Source organism: Eumetopias jubatus, unplaced genomic scaffold (assembly GCF_037043125.1).
Source record: "Eumetopias jubatus isolate StellerSeaLion01/CBP00866 unplaced genomic scaffold, mEumJub1_p1.0 scaffold_6, whole genome shotgun sequence".
Classification (NCBI taxonomy): Eukaryota; Metazoa; Chordata; class Mammalia; order Carnivora; family Otariidae; genus Eumetopias; species Eumetopias jubatus.
This window is the reverse complement of record NW_028274812.1, coordinates 95,792,630-95,818,172: the sequence shown is the minus strand read 5'-3', so window position 1 is coordinate 95,818,172 and position 25,543 is coordinate 95,792,630. Positions and strand designations below refer to the sequence as shown.

At 34.8% G+C, this 25,543-nt stretch overlaps 1 protein-coding gene across 3 annotated transcripts in view; it reads right to left on the bottom strand.

Annotated features, from left to right (window-relative positions):
• BMP5 (bone morphogenetic protein 5) overlaps positions 1 to 25,543 on the bottom strand; it is a 110,256-nt gene that overhangs the window by 19,160 nt on the left and 65,553 nt on the right. For all 3 annotated transcript variants that reach the window (XM_088024343.1, XM_028097794.2, XM_028097795.2), the window contains exon 3: positions 16,882 to 17,030. In XM_088024343.1, the coding sequence (XP_087880469.1) occupies positions 16,882 to 17,030 (149 nt within the window). The remainder of the gene's footprint in view (positions 1 to 16,881; positions 17,031 to 25,543) is intronic.

Sequence of the window (25,543 nt, the reverse complement as noted above, 5' to 3'; positions counted from 1 at the left end):
TTACTCTTGGTCTTGAGCTCCACCAAGAGAACATTAACTATGTGACCTGCTCCTTCAGACACAATATACCTGTACTGATTATGTGAACTAAACCTTTTGAATGGCTGAGCAGTTGTTTCTGCTGAAAGTGTTAATAGGAACCCAGACTATATTGCATGTATTGAAAATAGTAAGTCTTTTATAAAATTGATTCGAATATGCTGCATTTTATTAGTAAATGTACAGTATGCTTTAGATACTGCAAATGTTACAAAGTGGCTATACCTAAAACATTTTGATTTAGGAAAATTATAAGTAGATGTGTATCACTGTGGTTTTATTTTTCAAAGGTGATGTTTGATTGTTTGATTTCTAATTAAAACCTATAGACATATAAGGATTAAAGATTGAATATATGGGTATATTATTTCTGTTTTATTAACTACAGCGTGAGTAAAGATGGGCTTTAGGATGATATCTTCCAAAGAAATGATTATTCTTTTCACACAAAAATCAAGAGGGAAATATCTGAGGCTGGGGTTCTAACCTGCTCAATTTTGTCATTACTGAAGCTGGAGGTTGGAGACTTCCAGACCTGCCACTAAGAACTTCATGCCTTTGTCTAAGCACGGGGGTCAAGATATTGTATTCACATGTGCCTAAGGGCACAACTAACTATTTGAAATTTACAGTCATTGAGAAGGTAGAGTGGCAAACAAAAGATCTATCCCAAACCTACTAGTTTTGTATTTCAGACCATTCTTTTTGGAAAATGTGACTTTCAAAATGTTTATTTCTTTAAAAAGAGCGTTATTAAAGGAGACTCTGACATAAAGCAACTCTTTAAAGTCATGTTGATATTATGAGGATAAATGGTTCCAAATATGAGCATTTAATTTCCCTGCAGAATACACAGTTTGAAAAACATTCATTTGAGGATTTATCAGTCTAAACGTTGATATCGCTCTAAGATGTTTGCATAAATTCCAGTTTTTTTCTCCTATAAACCCACAGTAATTGACTGCATAACCCAAAACACCTGGGATGGAACTTGTGCCTAAATTACCTTTCCTTCATTTCAAAAAAGACTCTTGCAGCATCCTTTATGGACTGTTTCATAGACGACAAACCAGTGCATTGTTTCTCATCCACATATCCTCCTGATCTGCATTTACTTTCAATCTGTGATTAAATTTGATTCTGGTGCTCTTAAATTATAGTTTCTGTGACTCTAAATTATACTGGAATTTTACCCTTTTTAGAAACAGATGATTTAAAATGTGCAGAATTCTCTACCCAGCATACAGACTAAATCATCTTTATATCAGATTTTAAGGAATATAGGGAAGACAGAATTTTGTCTATTTAAATTCCACATACATTTTAACTCAAATTAACTTAAATTAAGCATGTTGTAATCTAGCTATAAATTTCAACTCTGTTACAATTTGATAACATTTCCATAGTTTCTAGTTTTATAGTAAAAAACACTGGCCTATTGCCAGATATAAGCACACGGATTTGAAGTATCACAAACAGAATTTTATGTTTGTGCTCAAAACTTTTTTATTTTCAAGATGGTTTACATTGCTTATAATCTCAAACAAAAGCAAGGAAAAGCTGGGATTTTAAACTATTTCAGTGATACTGGAAACTCATAGTTAAGAGGTTGCTGGAAAAGCTTTGAACTTTAGAATGCAAGGTAGTAAGTTCTTTGATTCTTCAAAGTAATTCTGGGGCTCTATTTAATAAGCTGGGCTCTTCATGCAATGCCTTTGCTAGATGTCTCTGTTCTCTTTTTTATGCTGACATTTAAAAGAGTAAATTAAAAATAACCACTTTATTTTATGTTAAATATTATATATTTATGATTATATATTCATTATGAAAAGGTATGAAAAACAAAAGAAAGGACAAATGTCATAATATATGTGAATAGGATAGGACTCTGTGGCTGATAGTAAAAGAGAGAAGACACATCAGAGGTCTGAAATCCATGGAGGGTCATTGGGAACCAAATCCTGACACAGTGACATAAAACTAGGAGTTGAGAATTATCTGCAGACAAGAAATGCGGTTACAATTCCTGGAAACACAGCAGTAGAAGAATTCCATTTTCCTCTATGACTGGGGTGTGTGAAGGTTAAAGAAGTTTAAGGGGAGAAGATAGTTTTTAAAGAGTTGAAATTTGGGGGGTTAGCTCAGGACATGATCTTAGGGTCATAAGATCAAGCCCCACGTCAGGTTCCACGCTGGGCATGGAGCCTGCTTAAGATTCTCTCCCTCTCCCTCTCTTTCTGCCCTCCCTCCTCCCCTTCTCCCTTTCTTAAAAGAAAATTTTTTTAAAGACTTGAAATTTTTTCTAAGCATTTTGTTGAAGGCACTGTAATGCCCCACAGTTTGAGAAAGTGGTGGGAATTAGAAGAAAAAAAAATAGAGTGTTTGGTTAGAAACATTTGGCATGATGAGTCAGGGTGTAATGGGTGGGGGTGGGGGATGCAAAAATTTGAGAACTGCAGCTCATGAGACTTCAGGAAGGAGGGCCTGGGGCAAGAAACCTAAAGGATCAGGGCCAGGTTTGTGCCTAGTTGTGGAAGCTGTCCAGAACACTCAAGTGTTTTATTGCACCAAGGGCGGGACTGAGGTGATGGAAATGATCAGTCTCCTTCCATGGGACATCATTCTGAGATGAGGAATCTTACTGTCTCAGGCCTGACAAGCCCAACAAACATCTTTGACTCAGGCCTTATTTTCAGCTGGTGGAAATATGAATCTTAAACTAGGAACTGCAGTTTACCTTCACATAAGCACTTACTTTTTCATAGCTCTTTGCTTTATATATAGCGCCTTTCCCCTGAGACCCTACAAGCTTTACAGACATCATCTGTCACATGTTCCCAAAAGATTGGTTAGCAGTTGCTCTTACAGTCCTCATTTATTTTAAGAAAGCAGAAACATTCTTTTTATAAAACCATGAAAAGAGTGAATTATTTTTAGCCTTTTTTCCAGTTATTATGGGATTTTTAAAATAAAAAAGTACACACACACACACACACTTCTTTCCTTTAATAACAAAGCAGAGTTTCAGCAGAAATCAACCCAAAGGACTTTAGAAACTTTTTTGATGTGTTAAGATATCAGTGAAAAAAGCTTTTAGAATTCAAACTCATTTTAGTTTGTTTGATAGCAGTGAAATTAATTTAATTTCACACTTCATTTTATCTCTAGTGGGTGAAAGTGGTCTTTGAAATGAACTTAATGCAGTTACTTGGGAAACTGATGAGTATCTAAAGGAAACATTCTTTTTTTACCAGCTTGAACGATATATGATTCAAAAGAATTGTTATCAGACAGAAAAGCATGGCTCATTAAATGTTTGATCTTTCTTTTCAGTTTGATAAATGAACGTGTGAAATGATCATAAGCCACTTCCAGAATCTTTAGTCCATACCACCAAAATGAAAGAAAATTTTGAATCTTCAGTCCATACCACCAAAATGAAAGAGAATTTTGACACCTAATAAAAGAGAGTGAAGAGAGTAAAAGGTATTTTCCAAAATCTGCAATGAAGAGCTGAAACTGAGATACCTAATACATATACCATGATGAGTGTCTACTTTTGGAAGAAATAAAAAAGAGTTAAGACTTTTGGGATTTAATTCTTTCCTTCACATATGAAGTTTGGATCACAAAACATATGTTTGAGTGAAAAAAAGCAGAACTTTTCTTCACCAGTTTCTCATGTCTCTAGCTCTGGCAAGAATATAAACTGTCCTGCCTCACATAAAGGACCAGTCACACCACCATGATGCCATGATGTTCCCCAGAGCAAAAGCATCCTTCTGAGCTGTCTGCATACAAAATAATAGCTGGGTTCCAAGAGTGGTACCTTTTGATCATCCTGAGTCAGCAGTAGCATCTGATTTCATAGCCTAAGTAGATCTTTCATATTTCTATCAGCTATAATACTTCCACATATAAGTATAACTGGTACCCAAAAGTAGTAATAAGCATGCCCTCCCAAAGGATCAAGAAAATTGGGAATTGAGAAGCTTAGCTCATTCAGTACTTCTAGCGACAAAACAGCTGCCTTCTATTGACATAGATTCATATGCCTCATATTTACCCCGTACAATAAAACAGTGTTACATTTTAAAAATGAATAAAAGAAGACTCAGAGAAGGATCAGATTTTTAATTCAGCCCTGTGAACCCTAAAGTAGTATGTTATTCCTTTAAGTACATAGTCTTCCCCTTTGTTAAAGATTGGTTGGGGCTCTTGCTTTGTTTTGAGTCTCTGCTTTCCACCTTGAGAAGACTGGAAGAAAACCATCCATCTCAGATCTGTCAGTGATACACACATGGTGTCTGGAAGAACAGTGTTATAGCTACTGCTTTTGTTAAGTTCAAGGTTGGACTTTCCTTAGTAAGCAGGAAAATAAGGATTCAACACTCCTTGCCCACCATGAAAGGGCAGGTGGTTTCCTCAGTTTCTATTCCACTCAAATTGAAACTTGTCACACTACAGAGAAATTAGCATGCATTTTTAAGGAGCTGGGATATGTCACTTCCCTATCAAAGTACTTTGCCTCTACTTTCAATTTTGATCACCTCTTGCGATACAACTATGGGCTCTGGGTTGTCGTATGCTTTTGTTTCTCTTTTGGTTTTCTTCTCGCACACATGTGCTCTCACTAGGTGTGCCAAAGTTGAATTCTCAGCAGCACAGAACACGGTGACTGCTCATGCCTTATAGAAACTAAAGCTTCTCTTTTCTTCCCATTGTGTTCTCCACTCATGATGCAAAACCAACCCTGGTGTTATTTTTGCATATGTCTTTAAGAAATATGGGTCAGCAATAAGTTAAACACACAATGGAAAGACCAATGGGAAAGACAGAGTTAACTCTAATGGATGGTGAGAATAAGGAGAATCTCATATTCTTCATGGCCCTAAATCAATATTACCATGAAAATATCTACCCCTCAGATCATTAGTTAAACCAGAATTAGAGTCTAGAATCAGAAATATAACAAACAACAAAAACTGGCATATATTCCTGACATTGGCATTTGTTTGGCAAGATTGGTGATCCATGGTTACTGTTCTGAATTAGGGAAAATCAAAAACAGAAATACAGATGTAGCCAAACACTTCCACATCCCTTTTCATTAAGGGAAATCTAAAAAGTGGTAAAGTACATCTTTCACCAGATAATGAAGCAAGACTAACTAACTCCTGTTTGTCTCTGCTTACTTTAAATCATTGATTTCAAAACTCTTTTTCATGTATGTTTTTGAGTTACGATGCTAAAATTTGGATAAGCAAATTATGTTTACCATGTGTCTCTCATTGAAATATATACATACTATAAATTAAAACAAAGAAAACTGCCATTAAAACCCAGTTTTAAAACATTGTGTATATATAATGGACATGGTAAAATAGCATATTCGAGGTTTTCCATTTATTACTGAATATATTCCATAATCAACATCTATTTATAAAGGAAAATTATTTTCTATGAATCATTATACAAGACTAAATTAGGCTATGAGAGGCCCATTCAGGGTACTGATCAGAGAAAAAAATATAATATAGGTATCAAAAAAAGACAGAAATATTTTAAAAGATATCAGAATCATGATTCTTCATTTCCAGCAGAACAAAAGGATCTATACATTCTAATCATTTTGCTTAAAATACAAGGTTTTTAGAAAAGCAGTTCACCCAGATAAGCTCTGCTCATAGAAACACAATGAACAATTAAAAACGTGTTTCATTGCCAGAGGTTTTTTTTTTTCAAATTTTTTAGGGAAGAATTACCCCAGTGTGTTGTTCCCAAAACACAATTCAGGTAGTCCAAGATCTCTTTAGGGTTGAAACAATACAACTCACAGTCAGCTTTGATGCTGGAAGGTGGGAAGGTGAGATGGAAGAAAGGATTAACTTCATACTTATTTTTTGTAAAATAATAAATGAATGAAATTTGGAAACTGCATGCTTGACTGGCCTTGGTGCATTTGCTGCACCCTGCCTTCAACCACAAACCTGAGCACGAGCTGGCACTTAAAAAGGGCAGTGAGGAAGGTAGATACAAAGATTCCATGATGGCGAATATAGATTAAGGGAGAGAAAATGGGAGGAGAACCTATCAAAATACATTAGTGAAAGACATAGCATGCAAGGGAAAAGGATGTTCGTTATTAAATTCAAAATAAAGAGATTAAATTTTGGCTAAATTTAATTACATGTTGAAGTGAATCACTGGCAGAGGAAAAGTTACCTTCTCAATTTATGAATGTGTCAAATTAACTATAATCATATAAGAGGCTGAAAGAAATGCTGAAGTAGTTAGATTTAGAAAACAAAAAATACGGTTAAAATGCTATTACATTTTGTATGCCAGATCACAGTTTAATTCCAGACAGAAAATACAAAAACCCAAAGGCAATTCCCAACAGATCCACCATAAAGTTCAATTTTGTCCCATAACAATCATTATTAATAGCATTTTTTAATTTGAAAATTCTAAAAATACATTTATTTTTTCAGTTTGGAATTTGTACAAAATTCATATAATTTGTGAGAATCATAGTATATTAGAGCTTGCTCTGGAAATAAATCGTCGTTAGATTCATGGGCAAAATTCCTGAACTTTCGAAGGCTGAGTTTCCTCATGTACAACATACAATAATCATGAAGATAAAGTAGATAGACATTCCATTTAAAGAGCTAGCAAAATGCCTGGCATTTAGTAAGCTCTCAGTAAATGTTAAGTTTCCATTAGTTATTAATATTATTGCAATTGACCGTCACAGCAAACACATGGCTCGAATACTTATTTAGAATGAATTAAAGATGTATCTAGGAAGTAAAACTTAGATTAATCATAAAGAACTAAAAAATATGAAATATTAGCATGGAAGAATAATTGATGTTGGTAAAAAAAAAACACTGTGAAAATCAGGGTATCTAAAAAGCAGAGTCTTCATATAGACAGAAAGTAAATTTTGATAAATAGAGTGAGTTGGAAAATACATGAAGTATAGTTTATGAAAACTGTATATGACTAATAAGAGAATTAATAGGGTCTTGGGTTGAACAAAGTACAAATTTACCAGTGCTCCAATATTTACGTTTAGTTATTCTAGCCATGAAAGGCATATTGATGATTTTGCTCATTTCTATGCAGTGGGAAAATAGCAAAAATCTAAAGCATACAGGAAAGATTTATGTTCTCTGATGTGCTTTAAGACATTACACGAGTTAGAAAACCCATAGGTCACAGCCTACATGGGTTTGGAAAATTAACAATACTGATTTTAAACCCCAAGGGAAATCTATGTCATATTTATTTTCAGTAGACATCTAGTCATTTTTACCATAAAGATACAGGAATTCTTCTCAATGGAAGTTTTTCTGAATCATTCACATAAAATGACCAATGCAGTTGTTTCTTTTAGCCATCTTATAAATATCTCTCCATGGCTTCATACAAAGAATGATTTTTAGAAACTAATACATTGCCATAGATTAATTTATGTTTTAATGTTTTTGAAATTCTATAGAAATATGATAGAAACAGAAGCCACTTTAAAGAAAATATTCTAGAAAAATTTAGATTAAGTTTTATGTTTTATTACAATACTGAAAATGTTACTGTGGCCCTTAAAGTAAAAGAAAGTATAATCCTTCTAAATTCTGTCACAAGAGCACTCTAGAAACTAATAATTATAGATTATCAACTATGAACTTATATCTGATTCCTCCCATGACTCCTTGAGAATGTGTTTATGATTATTTTCCCTACACACACACACACACACACACACACACACACACACACACACGCACACATGCACTTACCCCAAAAGAAAGTTCATGAGATGTCTAACATTTCTTGCTTCTTTTACCAGTTTCTCCACCTCTGATTTTATATATCTTGAGTTTTGGTTTGAATGTAACTATTTAATACCAAGCTCCTTTAAGATGGTACATTTCTATTCACTGCACTCTCTCTGAAGATAATATTTATATGTATTTAAAGCTTAAAGTATAAATTTATGCTCATAAATTACAATTACCTGATAAATTATCTCATGCAATAGTGATGCCTAGAGAAAATGTCAAATAAATGGCAAATTCTTCCAGTCACATGTAGCTCACTTCTCACAGTACAAATAATTCCATAGCCATCAACTTCCATTTATTAGGCACTTTTTTCCTTGTACCTAAATCTGCCTTTTTTTATCTTCCCACATTGATTTCATTTCTGGACTGTGGGGTAAAAGTTCAATATTACTTATTTATTTATTTAAGTATTTGAAGTTAACTATTCTTCAACTATCTTCCTAATTTATTCTTAAATATTCATCTAAAAGTCAAGCAAGTATGCTCTAATTATCCTTAACATTAAACAGTACATAAAGAACTACTTCATTTATACTAATATTTACCTAGAACAAATCATAGGGGTATATATTCCTTCGTATTTTCAGAACATTTAGCAAGATATGTGATTCTTGCAGTTTCTTGGATGTGGAGACTCATTTATTTATTTGAAACCAACTGTCATCATCATAAATTCAGCAAAAGGGAGCCATATGGTTTTATGAACAAAAATGACTTAATTGCTTTATAAGATAAAGTTCAGATAAGGGAAGAGAATATTATCAAATCTCAAAATGTTTAAAAGATCCTCTGATAAGTGGACATAATTCAGCTTTTTGAACTTAGATAAATAATGGGGAACTGTAGTCAAAACAGCCGGACAAAAAGAAAAATATCACCCTTGATCTCTGAATTTCTTCTGCTACTTATTAGCACTATGTCAGCTGATATTCAGATTAACTAACCACATAGATCATCTGACCCTTGACACAGATAAATAGTCATCTGACAACACAGGGGCTTAATTTGGAGATTTTTCCCCTGAGGTAAAAACGACTGTCTTAGGAATCCTAAGGGTAACACAACAAACTTATTTAACCAAATACTTCCATTTAAAAATAGCAGATTCCAGGACATTAAATTTAAGCAGATATTACATTAAGAACTCTTCATCTGTCTCACATAAACATGCTCGCATTCAATAAAGGTAAACGAATCTCAAGTCAGTACCTTGTACATTTGTTTAATATATAGTGACATGAGGACTGGGATATATTTTTCTAATTAGGAATATATATTCTGGATGGAACTAGAGGGTATTATGCTAAGTGAAGTAAGTCAATCAGAGAAAGACAATTATCATATGATCTCACTCATATGTGGAATTTAAGAAACAAAACAGAGGATCATAGGGGAAGAGAGAAAAAAATAAAACAAGACGAAATCAGAGAGGGAAACAAACTGTAAGAGACTCTTAACTATAGGAGACAAACTGAGGGTTGCTGGAGGGGAGGAGGGTGGGGGAGAATGGGGTAACTGGGTGATGGACATTGGGGAGGGCATGTGATGGTAATGAGCACTGGGTATTATATAAGATTGATAAATCACTGACCTCTACCTCTGAAACTAATAATACATTATATGTTAATTAATTGCATTTAAATTTAAAAAATTAAAAAATAAAGTTTGAAAAGCAAAAAAAGGAATATATATTCTGTAATTCAAAAGATGTCATGGAATTTTTTAAAAATCCAATTTTTTAACACAGCATATTTAAAAGAATTGCAGGATACTGCAATTTGGAAGACAATTTTTATCATTATGTTAAATTATTCTGTACCTAGTAAGGAAAAATTAGCAATTAGCACACATCTCGAGGCTGTAGAAAAAATGACCAATTCCATTCCTTATTATTAATGTAGATGGAGCAGCTGTCAATTTCCAGCAGTGAACAACAGCAACAAAAAACCCCACAAGTTGGAACCCTGGGTACTAAACGTTCAAAAATACCCATTTTCAATCTAGTAGTGCTGGTAACTGAAGTCAATGTATTTTTTTTTTAAGTTTGCACAATAACGTTGGTGAAAATAATAGATTAAATTGTGCTTTTAGAAAAGCTCTGATATGTGTAATTTCTAAAAATGGAACAGAGAAAACACTTGTGTACTAACAAGCAGAAAAAAATGCTCTAATTTTGCCCCTTTACAATGTCTGGGAAATACAGCTGCTAACCAGCATGGGTTGTAATCTGAGAAGAGGCAACTGTTAACAATGGTTTGCTTCCTTGACTTTTTGGGAGGATCTTCTCTGATGTTCTTCCAATGAGTTCATATCTTCCATCTTCCAATTATTTTATAGAAAATGGTATTTATATAGTGGGGATTTTATGCAATGTGCTATAAATATCAGTGTAACATATTTAGAAAAGACTCTTTAGCAAAGACTACCAATATTTCTTTAGCCACATGTTCTACAAACATTAAAATACTACTTGTAATTCTATATTCTTTGTAAGAACCCATTTTGATGCTAAGAGGCTCATGAAGCCAAATACTAGTAATTTATACTGAAGCATCTTTGGGTTGGAAATTTTTTCTTTCTTTTTTTTCTATTTTTAAGGATTTGTTTATTTATTTTAGAGAGAGAGAGAGTGCACGAGCCAGGGGTAGGGATGGGAGAGAGGGAGAGAGAGAATTTCAAGCATACTCAGTGCCAAGTGCAAAGCTGGAGGCAGGACTCGATCTCAGGACCCTGAGATCATGACCTGAACTGAAATCAAGAGTCGAATGCTTAACCAACTGAGCCACCCAGGCACTCTTAGAAATGTTTTCTGATGGTAATATAGGCCATCCTTTAATCAGTTATCCCTATATATATAAGCCTATCAAGTGACAAAAAGCTTGTTTCCCTTATTTTCATTGATGCAATTAGTTATTCCCTAAATATCTATATTTTCTAAGAATAAGATGATTGGGACTCAAGAAAGCTACTGTATTAAGTACTAATAATTTGATCATCTCTGGTACCTATGAATATCTAACCAATACAAGCAATCAGTCATGATGCATATCTCTGAATGTTCACCTTTATTGACTGCATACCCCAGACTGGAATATATTTAAAAGTTTCCTACCAATAATCACTTTATCAGCCAAAGTTATTAGACATGAGCAGCATAATAACATAGTTGTCTATACACTATGCTGCTAACTCAAAGTTTAAGAACATATCAATAATCTTACCTTTTTCCAGTGGACTGTCATCATCTAAAAACCTCCTTAAATCATCCAATCATCTGTGCAACCTCCTTAGTAAAAACAAACAAACAAACTCTATCCTAAGTTAAATGGAGTACCCCCTGGAGTAAGTACAAAGTCTCTGTGCATTCTCTCATCCTGATATTCAGCATAAGGACTTTTTATTCCTGTCTTACCATGTGCCAGGTACAATCACCTAATACAGCATCACACTGTCCTTGGAAGGATTACTATAACTCATTTTATTAATGCTATGTCTAAAATATGAGCTACTTTGTCAGAGTCAAGATTTGAATCTAGTTTTCCTAATGATTTCTTCTTAGAATTTATATTTCCAGAATGGAGCTATTTGTTCTCTTTATTTATCCTCCTTATTTAAATTAAATATCAAAAAAAGAATCAAAACTTTAAATTCTCATCTGTAGCAATAACTATAAATTTATTTATCTTATATTTAAGCATCAATTACAATGGAATTTAAATTGAGAGTTTAATACCTCTGAAATCTGTTTTCTTGATTTGGCTACAAAATTTAGTGAAACTTTGAAATCTCTATCTATAAATCTGAATTTTTACCTTGATACACTTGGAGGTTATGCCACAATTTCATTCGAAGAAAAATGGATATTAGCATCTTATTTAAAAAAAAAAAACTTATAATGTTTCTTGGACATTAAACAATACTCTGACAAAACAACATTTTGATGACTTGAATACAAATGAATCAGAAACATACGGATTGAATTTTCTTTGACGTATAAGTGGGTTTGAATAGAAAGGAAAAAAAGTCATTGGCAAAATTCATTCTGAGTATTGCCAAACCTAAAATGTCTGAAAACATAGGATTTTTTAAAAGACATTCTAATGAACCCAAAAATACTCTTTGTTTTTCCATCTCTAAATTATTCTGTAAACCCAAGTTTGAAAAAAGAATTGATTTACTTGGAAGGTGTAAACTATATAAAGCATCAAACAGTGGGAAATTATAGTGTTTGGAGGGAAATTCTAAGTCTTAAAATCTCAGTTAAATTACTATCTGTGTAAACTGTGTACATATATATGTACAAAGGATAATGATACCATAGATTTATCAACAATCTTAATAAAGACCTAATAAGTCAGATAACGTATTTTTTATAATTTGGGTAGCTGAAAATCTTAAATTATAAACCAGACCTAAGCCTACTCATTTGCTATCTATTTATTTATTTATTTTAAAGATTTTATTGTTTGACAGAGAGAGAGAGACAGCAAGAGAGGGAACACAAGCAAGGAAGGGGGAGTGGGAGAGGAAGAAGCAGGCTTCCCATCGAGAGGGGAGCCCGATGCAGGGCTTGATCCCAGGACCCTGGGATCATGACCTGAGCTGAAGGCAGATGCTTAATGACTGAGCCACCCAAGCGCCCTTCATTTGCTATTTAAAAAAGAGTACCTATCTTATCACAGAGATTAATTAACCACCATGAGAGAATGCTTGAGAACTTTAAAACTGATTTTGCACAAGTGGATCCAACCACTTGCCTGGAATCTCTAGATTTGACCATTAAGAAGCAGCAATGTTTCTTTTTTGTTAGCCTGATCATATGCTTGCTTTATTTTGCTGAAACAAACATGAGGAGTTTGGAGAATTATTCTGTATAAAAAAAAAAAATCAATAAAATATCCTTAAACTCTCCTGCCAAATCCACAACAGTTCATTTGTCAAATTTCTAAAAAGAGTATTTCGTAAACTGACATAGTTTTCACAGTTCCTCTGAGGAATCATAATGCTACCTTTGATTTCAGCAATCTTTTGATTTCCAAAATATATACTTCAGTCTCTTACCTTTTTTTTTTTTTTTGCAGGAGCAGGATAATCAAAATTTAATAATATGCATCATTGATTTTCTCCTCAGCTTATAACTGAAACCATTTTAACTACTGTACTGGGAGATGGGTACAAAATTCTGCCCCTGAGTTACACCAAACTGATTTGGTTAATAATCACCCAAAAGTTACACTTTGGAATGTCTTCTTAGGAGTAACATGTTCGGTGGCAGGTGGCGTATAAAAGTCTTTTAAGTCGAAAACTCATTCAGTGATCACTCAAGACATGTTTCCAATACCTACCCACAACCTTCATTGTACCAAGCACAGAGGGTGCAACTGTGAAGGAGCAATACACATCCTATGACCTCATGAAACTGACCTTCATTCAAACATGTAATCACTTATGGTGTTGCTGTGATTGATTAAAGTGGCAGGCCTGGTTCTTTTATGATGTGTGATCAAGCAACAAGAACATATCATACATAAGTGAGATTTCATTTTCCCTCCATGATTTGCCTCCAAATCACTTTCCTAATAGCATCTGCAGTCATATTTTAGACATGAATGTTGTTCTAGCCGACTCTGAACTATTGACTTTTTCCAGACCATACCATGCCATTTTGCCATTCTCTGCATTTACTTACAGTGTTTCGTCATCCAGGAATGAATTCTTTCTTCCTGTTCTCACCACCACTCCACATACTCTCACAACTCCTTCTCTTCTCACCTCCATTTCTTTGAATTTTATTCAACTGACCTGGCTTATAAGTTACCTGAACCACAGACCTTTTGGCTCTGTCCTATCTGGAATTAACCCTCTCTCTTCCATTTTCCTGGAGTGTCTTGATGATATCACTGTTTTTAGCATTTAGGACACTTTACTTTTTCTAAAATTAGCTACCTATGTCTGTCTCCCAGATTGTATTGCCCTTTAACATGTTGTCTTCCCTGTGTAGGTACTCAATAATTTTATGTCTAACAAGTGAATAAGTAGAATCAACGAATGAATTTGAAAGCAAACTTTCCTGAGTATCATCCAGTCATGACTACCAATTACTTTTGCTGAGAAGTAAACGTATGCAGAATCCATTATTGCAAATTAAAGATAGTTTGTCTGCTCTGTTTGAAGCAATATCGCAATATCATGTTGAAAACATCAGCAGTAGTAATGAATGAAACAATAATAAGCTGAGGCACCTGGTTATCCATATTAATAGAGAAATGTCACAAGTAGACTCTCCATGAGGTTGCAGTTAATAAAATTAAGGTGCCAGGAGGGTCACTTTATTTCTCAAGACCAAATATGCTCCAGCTCTGGTGAAAATCTGTTTTAAGTATTGCTTAAATGCACAAAGCCAGCTTGCCTAGCACATTTAACCATTTTAATATTTTCATATTATACAATATTAAAGAGATAAAGAAAAGTAACAAAGGCTATAGGTAACCTAACTCTTAAATAAAAGATTGGGAAGCCTTTGAAAAAAAATGAAATATTTATTTTAGATTCAAAAGCAAACACAAAGCCCCCCATATATAATACCACAATAATTTAAAGTAAAATTAATATATATAAGAGAAATAAATCGAGGAGGGCGGAACTCCAAAATATAAAGTATTCTTGGGAAGAGACTTTCTCTTCCCAAGAACTAGTCATCTATAAATTAAAAGCAAGACAGAAGCCAAATTATATGGATAGTAAAGCAAAGAGAACCAATACAGAAGAAGGAGTGGAAAAAAACAGAAGAGAGAAATTTCAGAATTTTCAAGTGGGGTGTGAGTGGGTAGGGAATGAAAAGGCTGATCATATATCATAGATCTCCTGAGTTGTTTAGACATTTCAAGCATCTCCCCAAGGAGAAGACTGGGAGAAACACATACCAGTAATTTAATTTTTCTTCTTTGGGCCACATACCAGGGAAGAAACGACGGCTCACCCCCACAGTGCTGATTTCCCAGTCACATTTCTGACCATAAATGTACAGTAGTTTAACATTGTAAGGATTCCTGCAAGATTATTTAAATATGGGCTTTTCTCCATCTACATTTATAATGCTTGAACTCTGAAAATCCTTAATGGTAATCTCAAAGCCATAATTGGAAAATAGCCTATAATTCAAAATATTTGAATTGTTCATTAAAAAATTAAAATGCAGCATTGTAATTAAAATCTATGGAAAAGTCTAGATTTAGTGGGAAAATGTCTGAAACTGGTCAATAATACTAAGAACTCTTTCTAGATCAAGATCTGAAGCATGAAACTTTCACTAGATGAACTCTGTAATAAATTTAATTTGTATCTGTCAGCCTCATTTCATATATGCAATCCTTGGAGTACCAACATTGGTTATAATATTATTCTTAGGCTGTAAATCTGGTTATATAGGTAAAACAATGCCACTCTGAAGTCCTATCGCTTATAGCAATAAACCCCCATGCAAGAGATCCAAGTCAGACCTAACTTCTACTTAACTCTGTATTTATTAAGCAAGGCTTTAGTGTAATATAGCAGAGGACTGAGTAGGGCAAACTCTAGGGCTAATGTGTCTATTGCCTGAGCCTGCAGAAAACTAAAGGCAGTAAAGCTTAAATAAGGCACACCCTCTAATTAATCATCCCTTTATAAACTACCTTCCCTGTGCCTAGCCCTCACATTTGCAGGGTGTGGGGCAAGAGCACAACGTAAGCCCACTTGGTCTACATCTAAATATGTAAAAAGTACTAACAAATCATTAAATAAATTATGTTCTATCCTATTATCATGACAAATATAATTTTACATGACTTGAAAGTCCAGATTTGGATTTAAAATTTTTGGACTCTTTGAGTGATCAAAGGACGACAAGGCTCTGAATAAATTGGTCTGGGCTTCCCTGGCCTCCTGCTGTAATGTGCAAAGGCCCCTTTTACCACAGTCTTGGTCAATTCTGTTCCATTTGTCTGAAATGCCTGCCCCTGACTTTTTCCCCTAATCACATCTTCCTGATCTTTAAGACTGTAGTTTAGACTCACTCACTGATCTATACTTGTAAATCCACTGGGCTCTTCTCAGGATGCAGTATCACCATTCACTAATATATCTATGTGATCACTCCCTGAGCCTCACTCAACTTCAAGCCTCATGAGGCATTTCTGCACTTGCTTACTGTTTTATCTCCAGCATCTAGCCAAGCATACATACCACACACTGGTGCTCAATGAATACTTGTAAGCGCAATAATTTCTGGAGCTTCTTCAAAATGAAGATTTCCTACAGACCCTCCCACCCAACAGGTGATTCTGAAGCTGTTGTCTTTGACCAAATATTGGAATATGCTAAGACCTAACGATGTTTATTTTCTGCAGTACTTTGTGCTCTTTTGTTTTATCTCCATCTTCCCTTCTCCCTTTTTATTATTAATAGCTCCTCTGCCTGTTTCCCTGACACCACTGTATACATATAATATATATACATATATATATATCTTTGTTATTTTTAGTCATTTTGAGATATCTTTTACATATAATAATATTTATTTCAAGGTACAGCTTATAAATTCTTACAAACTATGTAGTTATATAACTACCATCATAATCAAGACATAGATCCATAGCACTTTTATAAAGCTTTCTTTTGGAGTTATTATATTACAGTAGTGCTACTTGTTTGTGTACAGGTCTTCAATACTAGATTAAAAACGTCTTGAAATCCAGAAACAATATCTAATTCTTCTTTACCCCTCCAACCCCACTACAGAGCCTCAAAATAAAGGTGTGTTGGGAAAATACGTTTACAAATCAATTAACTAATTAACATATTGCACTATCCTATGGCAGGTGCTACCTTGCACATCGTTAAGTATAAAACATTCTATTCTATCTTGGTTAAATTGTATAGAAAGCTGTAAATCTTAATGTGTCAAAACTAGCACCACAAAAAAAACATATTCGAAAAATTCATTGCTTACCATCTCCTGTTTCTGCACAGAGTTGTAAACCCAAATTATTCTGTGGATTAATTACCCAATGATTGCTGGTCACAGTGATATCAAAGACAAGCCAACCCACATCTAAAGCTTGGGCTTTTCTTGTGTCTAACAGGAACAGATCTGCATCCCTAAGGAGAAAAAGAACAACAACAAAAAAGTTAAAAGTGTGAAAAAAAAGATCATCATTTCCTATCCTTAAGTGAAAACATTCCAAAAGCACTCTTTAAAATAACAAAAGTTAAAAAAAAAAAATAACAAAAGTTAATTAAAGAACAAGGGGAACAAGGGACTCAAGTGATGAGTAATAAGATACAGAGCCTTTTATTGTTGGCCTCCAACCCAAATCTGGTGCAGATTAGTAATAGCTGAAAGTAATTCCCATTTTCCTGCTCTTCGCTGGCCTTTACAGACTGACTTAGTGGTCTAGATTTGGGCTCTGATAATCAGTGTTCCCTGAAACCCCTGTCTGTAAGTAGCCTTCCCTGGCAAGTGCACTCTCAAGGGCTAAACTGGGTAGAAATGGAAGGGAAAGTAGCTACTCTAATTTGGATGAATGCGGATTGTCGAAGGAATGGAGCAGGGAAGGGCAGGATGTGATGCAAGCATCTGCTTTAGAGATAGTTTTCCCTTATTTTTCATTTTCATTATACTTGGGTTTTTTTTTCCATTATATAATATGTATTTTTATTTTTATTTCATTTTCCATTTTGATTATATAATTATTTTATGGATACCAAAGGCCAAGAGAGGCTCTCAGACTGCACCATTGGATTAAAGGATGAATCCCATGAATGGAGCAGCAGATGCACCCTGACTTGCTTTAACATCTTCTGCATGCATAAGACCCCTGGGGACAGTAACGGCTATGATTATGAAAGTGTATGTTTTGGAATAGTCTCCACAGTGTCACTGTGATTAACATTTATCAATCTTAACTTTAGCAATTAAATTTCCAAATGTATGAACATTTGTTGAATTATAGTGACCTGCTTTTTATTTATTATTTCCTTACTACAGGCAGCCTCTGATCCAAAAGTTACATATGTCAAACATTTCATCCTTACAACAGCTCTTCTTCAAAGTAGCATAGAAATATACTATTATGCATTTTTATGACGTTTGATCCTGTGCTGAATCTGGGTAAGGACATATTATTTATATGAGGAAAGGTAAAGCTATGCCATAATCAGCCATGTTAAATACTGTTCTGCATTTGCCATCTAGTTGCATCACACAAGTCACTTCATAGGTGGCTTACAAAATGTAAAAAACAAATTCTGAGTAAAACCCAATTATGTATATATATTATTTCTTAGGAAAAATACTCTATTATCATTGAAAATTTAACTATTTTTAACAGAAGTGAAGATTCTTAATGTTTTAGAAGCTGCATCTTCATTTTCTTTATTTCAACTTGATTTATTTCATTCTTTCACTAACCTAGAGAAGTTAAAATAAAATAAAATTCATTCTTTCACTAACCTAGAGAAGTTAAAATTTTCTTGATTTATTTCATTCTTTAAAATAAAAGTGAAAATTATGATTATTTAAATCATCCAGCTACCCTAGTCCCAAGGATGCAACAACTTTCATTCTCTTTCACAATTTAATCATAATGTTTACCAAAAGGAGGGGTACAGACATCTTTTCATATCGAATACGGGACTCAGTTTGAGATACCGAAGACATATGGCAAGCATAAACTACAATGCAATGAAAATATTCCACTAGTTCTCACTTGGATTTTAAGGACCCATTATATTCATAGTGTGACGGGATATCAATCCAATTCTCCCTCTTCTTCCTAACTTGGAAAACTCATCAAGTAAACAGAATCTGAGAAAACACAAATTATCCTTAAATTCTTGAGATATTTGGTGAGTATCTTTGAAGCTATACTATTGGAATAATTTAATCACATTATCGGCTTCTGAAACAGAAGGAGTCACCCTGTAGCTTGGGAAATACTCAAGTCCTACCCTGCTGTCAAGCCTGCTTTCAATTTGAAATATGGCATAAATGTTCTACTAAACTCTGCAGAGTTTATAATGCTACCACCTTGGCATGAAATAAACAAATATTTGAAGAACAAAAAAGAACAAAGAGGTAAAATTTGAGAACAATTTCCACTAAGTAACAGATGTCTTTAGGTAGTTATCCAGGTAATATTTTCTATTATTTTTAAATTATGCTATTTTTCCAGAAAAATATCCCCAAACTATCCACATCCAAGTACCCAAATTTTCAAGCATGTCTGTGAAGAAAATGGTTTCAATTTTAATGGCTATATTTAGAAAAAGCATCAGCCAGAGGATTCAAGCAAGCCCTAAATATCTGAATTTCAGAGATGCAACTTTCAATTCATTGGAAGGTAAATCAAGGCAGATGGTATGGTTTGAAAAATCCATATATTTCTAGTTACCCCTCTGAAAAACTTTGAAGTTTCAATTGCTTTCATAAGCTCCATGGGTTCCTATTCCTGAGCAAAGCTATTTTATTCTTGACTGATAATTGCTATTCTTTAATTTTTCCTCTCTCCTTTTCTAGGAGCTCTTCTGCATTACCTACAGACAACAGAATACACTTTGGAAGAATCAAGTCTATTACTAATCAACACAATGGTTACAATTCTGCAATTTTCACTCATGTAATACCTTTCATAGCAGTCTCTTAAAAATAAATCCCTACCCGTTCTGTAGAAAATTAGATGCGATTTCTTTTGAAGTACAAAATCACTCCACTAAAAATGGAACTTAAATCACTGGAAATAGTAGAAATACTATGTCCTATGAACAGTATAAAATAAACCTGTTAATGTTGCCCCATCTTACTATTTTTACCTGACATTTTTATAGAAATTCTTGAAAAATCTAATAAAAGTTATTTTAAAATACTAATTCATTTAAAAGGAATGCAGTAGAGAGAAAATATATGTAGAAAAATGTATTTATTTGTAGCAGAAATAAATCCATAAAAAATTTCTGTATATTGTTTATAATCATAATAATGAAACTAAAATTAAAATCTGCATTCTAGCAAAGGCAATAAAGTCCATTTACATGGATGTGTATAAGCAAATATTTCACAATGGTATTGTGTTAGCTTTCTAAGGCTGCCATAACAAAGTACCATAGATTGGGTGGCTTAAACAACAGAAATGTATTGTCTCACAGTTCTGGGGGCTGGAAGTCTAAATCAAGGTGTCGGTAGGGCTGGTTCCTTTGAGAGCTATGAGGGAAGTATCTGTTCTAGGCCTGTCTCCTTCTCTTATAGTTGGTCATCTTTCCTTGTGTCTTTCATATAATCTTCCCTCTGTGTGTGTCTCTGTGTCCAAATATCCCCTTTTTATAAGGACACCCTAATTGCCTCATTTTAATTTAATTATCTCTTTAGAGACCCTATCTCCAAATAAGGTCACGTGCTGAGATCCTGGAGGCTCAGACTTCAATATATGGATTGGGGGAGAGAGGGGAGCACAATTCAACCCCTAATACTATTTTAAAATATTTTTTTACAAGCAGAAATTATCCTGGATGTGAATGTTCTGGGTTTGTTTACATTAGAGCAATTATCAACATTGAAATGTTTTCAAAAACAAATATGTGAAAGTAAACTTATGTTGATTAAAATGATTCATAATCACTAAAATTTGTATTTTAGTATTTGAGTATTTGTCTAGACTATGATATAAATCAGCATAATAATTTCTTACACAGCTAAATGAAATCATCATGCAGTTGTTAAATACAGTTATATTTAATAGATAAAAGATTTATAGCATAGATACATACATACACACATTTAGAGTTTGGTACAAACACATTTGCGCAGATCTTACATTAATCATGACCAGAGGCTTAAACATGTCTAGTCATGGGGAATTGGTGGACTGTAGATACTGATTCACAAAGGTGCTTTACATTTTACTGAGAGAGGAAAGAGTTTTGTGTCTGTGCCTTAGGAGTCTAAAAATACTAGAAGGGTAGGAAGCATGGGTATTTCACTAAGGACTAAACAGCGGGAGCCAAAATTCAACAAACTTTGAATTGTCATCATACCTACAACTCGAAAGTATAGATTGATGGAATGAGAAAATTGAAGTTATATATTTAAGAATGTGACAACAGGAGAGCTAAAATTTATCTTACCATCTTTATGTAAATATCAATGTAATGTAATGATAAAAAGGATTTGGGGATCAGACAGAGCTTGAATAATTAAGGAATTCCTCAGTCTCAGTTTCCATATGTTTAAAATACAGTATAGTAACCCCTGCCTTAAAAGATTTTGTAAAGACCAAATGTAATAGAATCTGAATATCTATCTAAAGGAGAGGCAAAGTATAGGTGAATTTTTACATGGTGTGTCATAACACAGACGGCTCTAAATTGCTTAATTTTGACCTGTGAAGCTTGGGAAAGTATTATTTGGGGAGGCACATTACGATCAAATGACCTGAGTCAAGGTTATTTGGGGATGCTTAGAGATGTTAGCAATAGAACTGGTTACAACTAAAGGAGAAAGGAGGAAGAACGACGATAGAGGAAGGGGCAGAATGAGGATGGGAGCAGGGAGGAAAGGATAAGGAGGGAGTGGAGAAAAAGAAGACACACAAGGAAATCCAGTAACTCTTCCTGGGTGTGTTGTTTTGAAAAAGCCAATAATTGGCTGTCTTTGTAAGTCACGCTCTTAAAAATCACTTACAGGAGCATAGAGTCGGAAGTTGCATTGTGGATATCACATTTATCCATCTAGAAAAGCCTAAAAACCAACAACAATAAGAAAAAAAAATGTGTACATACTGGTGCTTTTGATAACATGATATTTCCCATAACAGTATCATACACAGATTGAAAAAATGCTATTTTTCAGACAAAGATGAACCTGAAGATGATGTGGTTTGTAGTATTGTGATACGTGACTCAAAATACAGCGATAGACCTGATGTCAAACATGCATGTAAAAAGCTTGAAAGTTTCACCTATGTATTTTGAGGGTAAAACAAGGAATATGACTATATAAATATTTTATATGACATGATTAAAATATATACACATAATTATATGAGTAAATTTTTTGTTTTATTTAACTGCATTCATTATATAGCTGTATTTATAAACAAATCCATTATATAAATACTCAGTTTCTCCCTCTAACTTTTTGGATCTTTTACTTGGGTAAAGCAGATATCATTTTTATATGATCATATCATGATTATTTGTTCTCCGTATAATCAGGCATACACAGTATGCAAACACGCCCAGTATGCATGCAGTTCTGAAGGTTAACTTTCTCTACTGTCTGAATAGCTGACTAAAGGGTGTGTTCTCATTTTAAAACTAAATAAAAACTATGACGAAAAATGTCTGCTGTGAAATTAGCTAGTCTGGGATTCTACCTCTGAAGGTGACTAAAATTGATCAAAGAATACTAAAACTAAGTGGGATATAAATTACTTAGCCAAACTGTTATTTTATTGATGAGAAAATTTAAAGAGAGATCAAATTATTTCTTATGGTTACTCAGCTAACTGGGAGACCATATCTCAGTTCTCCATATTTCATTTTCAGAACTCTTTCCCTTATATTATGGCAGCTCCCTTGAGTCCCAAACTATATTTTGACTGCTCTCCTTATACCAAAAGATCACTGGTTTTTGGACTGGAATACCAAAATGTCGAGCTGAGCCACCAGCCTAAAACAAGATGGTAGAACTGGAGCCAAGGAGTGACCTGAGACATTTTGTAAATTTATTCATCCATCCATTCATTTACTCACTCTTTCAATTTAACATGTATTGACTCCCAGTATGGGTTTTATACTATATCAGTTTAACTAAACTGGAACTACCCTGTAAGGTTCTGGAGTAGGGTTGGCCACAAAAGAAATTTAGGTAAGATTTGGAAAGTGAAAGTGAAGCAGTAGCCATATTTATGCTTGGAAGACTTCCATTATGTTCAAGTGTTATTACAGCTTAGGCATACTGTCGAGATCTGCTGGTTCACCTTTTTGGTGTAGGGCAGCAGCTAAGCCTGCAGCTCCTTCAGATCCCACTGAATCTCCTTGTTCAGTTTCTCTGAATTCGGGGTCAGGCATGTGGACACATCTAAGGAAAGATTTGGTAGCAAGGAAATCATCTGCATCATTGAAATTGGAGGCTTGAAGATAGGTTCCAGTTTGTCCTCATGGCTTCCAGATCATCCTCGCAGGTTCTACTTTGCCCTTCTTTTCCCCAACTCACCCATCTGTTCTTCCAGTCTTCTCTGAGGACCTTAAGCTTAGCATCAAATGTAGAGCAACAGCCTTACATAGACTGCTTAACTACCTTCCACAGTTGCATAAGGTCAAATCCCTATAATAAATCAATATGGTATCATTCCCCAGAGGAATTAGACAGCTACCTTGTATTTGGTCAATTATATTGAGCCACTTACATCATAGAAGGGAAGTACTTGTTCTCACTGGAATAGGTACTGTGGATATGAATTTTCCTTCTCTGCCCATAAGGTTTCTGCTAAAATCAATATCCATGAAATTGTAGAATGCCTTATTTGCTGTCATGGAATTTTAATGCTGCTTCTGATCAAAAAGCTCATTTAACAGCAAATGAAGTGCAGAATGGACTCATGCTCATGGAATTCTTTTGTCTCACCATGTTACCCCTCACCTTGTAGCAGATGGCCTGATAGGACAAGGAAATGGCCTCTTTGAAGACTCAGTGATGCCACCAGTTGGTTGTCAGTATCTTGTGCAAATGGACTAATACTCTCAGGAAGCTTTATATGCTCTATATCAGCAACCAGCATAGAACTATTTCTCTCATAGCCCTCTCTCATGAGGCTAGAAATCCAGGGGTGGAAACAGGAGTGGCTCTTCTTACTCGCTCTTCCTGATCCAACGAACAAAATTTTTGCTGCTTGGCCTCAAAATGTTGGGCTCTGTTGGTCCAGAGCTCTTAGTTTCCAATAGTAGAATGATACCATTAGTAGCCTTAGCAGTGGTTCCATTAAGTTAGAAATTGAGATATCCACGTGGTCACTTTGGGCTCCTCAGGCCAGTGAATCAACAAGCTGATAAAGGGCTGCTATAGTATGCAGGTTGGTCAATCCTAAGTATCAAGAGGAAACTAAGTTGATTCCACCACAGTATGGGAAAGGAGTATGTCAGAAATATAAGACATCACCTGGAACACCCCTTAGTACTCCCATGTCCTCTGATAAAAGTCAGTGGAAAACTACAGCTCAATGCAGGCATTACTACTAATGGCCCAGACACTTCAAGAATGAATATTTTATTCACCTTACTAAGTAAGGACCAATGACTGACAGTAGTGCTTAGTGAAAACAAAAAGGATATGGTTTGCATAGCAGAAGAAGGAAGTTATAAAGACCAGCTACAGCCATGTGACCAGTTACAGAAGTGAGGGTTGTAACAGTTATGAGTATTACTTTCTTATTTTGATATTAATGTATTTGTACCCCTATGAACCAATTCTTTTTTTTTCCCTTCCCTATCTGCCTATCACCTACTATAAGTAGTTTTGATGGCAGCTAACCTCATATTTCATATTGAAGTGACAGGATATTAAAGGGCAATATGACCCAGCTAGAAAAGGACTGAACAACATCCAAAGATGGATAAAAAATCGGAGAATGATTTTCCTATTATATTTTTTGGAAAAGTATGAATGATTATAAAGTGTATGTGTTGGTGTCAGTCTGACAAAGATGGACTGCTATGGCTTTATATTTTGTCAAATCAGCTAAACTGAAACCCAGACTCCCAGAATTCTCTTCCCTGTTTGGTTCTGTGTAATGGTTAGCCATATAAGAAATTTGTGCAGTAGTTGAAGTGAAGCAGCAGCCAAGTTTATGCTTGGAAGATTGGTAAAGTGCCAGGTTTTCCTCCTGCTCACATGCATTGCCACTGATCTGCTGGCTCACCTTATTGTGGGGAACAGCTGGGTCTGCTGCTCTTCCAGCTTCCACTGGACCTCAGTAACACCAGTTTCTCCAAATCCTGGCCCACAGTTCCTCCTGCCAGGTCATCCTCTTCACCTTCACATCCTAAGTAAGGGGTATGTGGAGCTCATGGTGAAGTTTACCAGCTTACCCTGCAGGTCACTCACATCACTGAAGTTGGGACTTCCTGAGAACAATGGTTTCCAATATGTCCTTGGCGTTCCAGCTTATCCTCCCAGGTGTTAGTTCTCCTCATGCTCTCCTACTCCACATCCATTTTCCTTCCCAGTCACCTGTGCTACAAACTTCAGACCCATCACCACCAGATGCAGAAGCAACAGGCTCATAGGAACTCTCTAACCAGGTCCCAAATTGCAGAAAGACAAATCACTCTAGTAAGTCCTTTATTCCTTATCACTCACATGATTCTATTTCTCTTATCCAACATTAACTGACATATTCCCTGGTATGCATTGAATTGTGTCCTTCAAAATGATATGTTGAAGTCTTAATCCTGGGCACCTATAAATATGATCTTATTGAAAATAGGGTCTTTACAGTGTAATCAAGTTGAGATTTGGTCATGAGGGTGGGGGCTATTCCAGTATGGCTGCTCTCCTTATAAGAATAGACATAGATAGACACATTCGGAAGGAAGATAGCTATACAAAGACAAAAGCA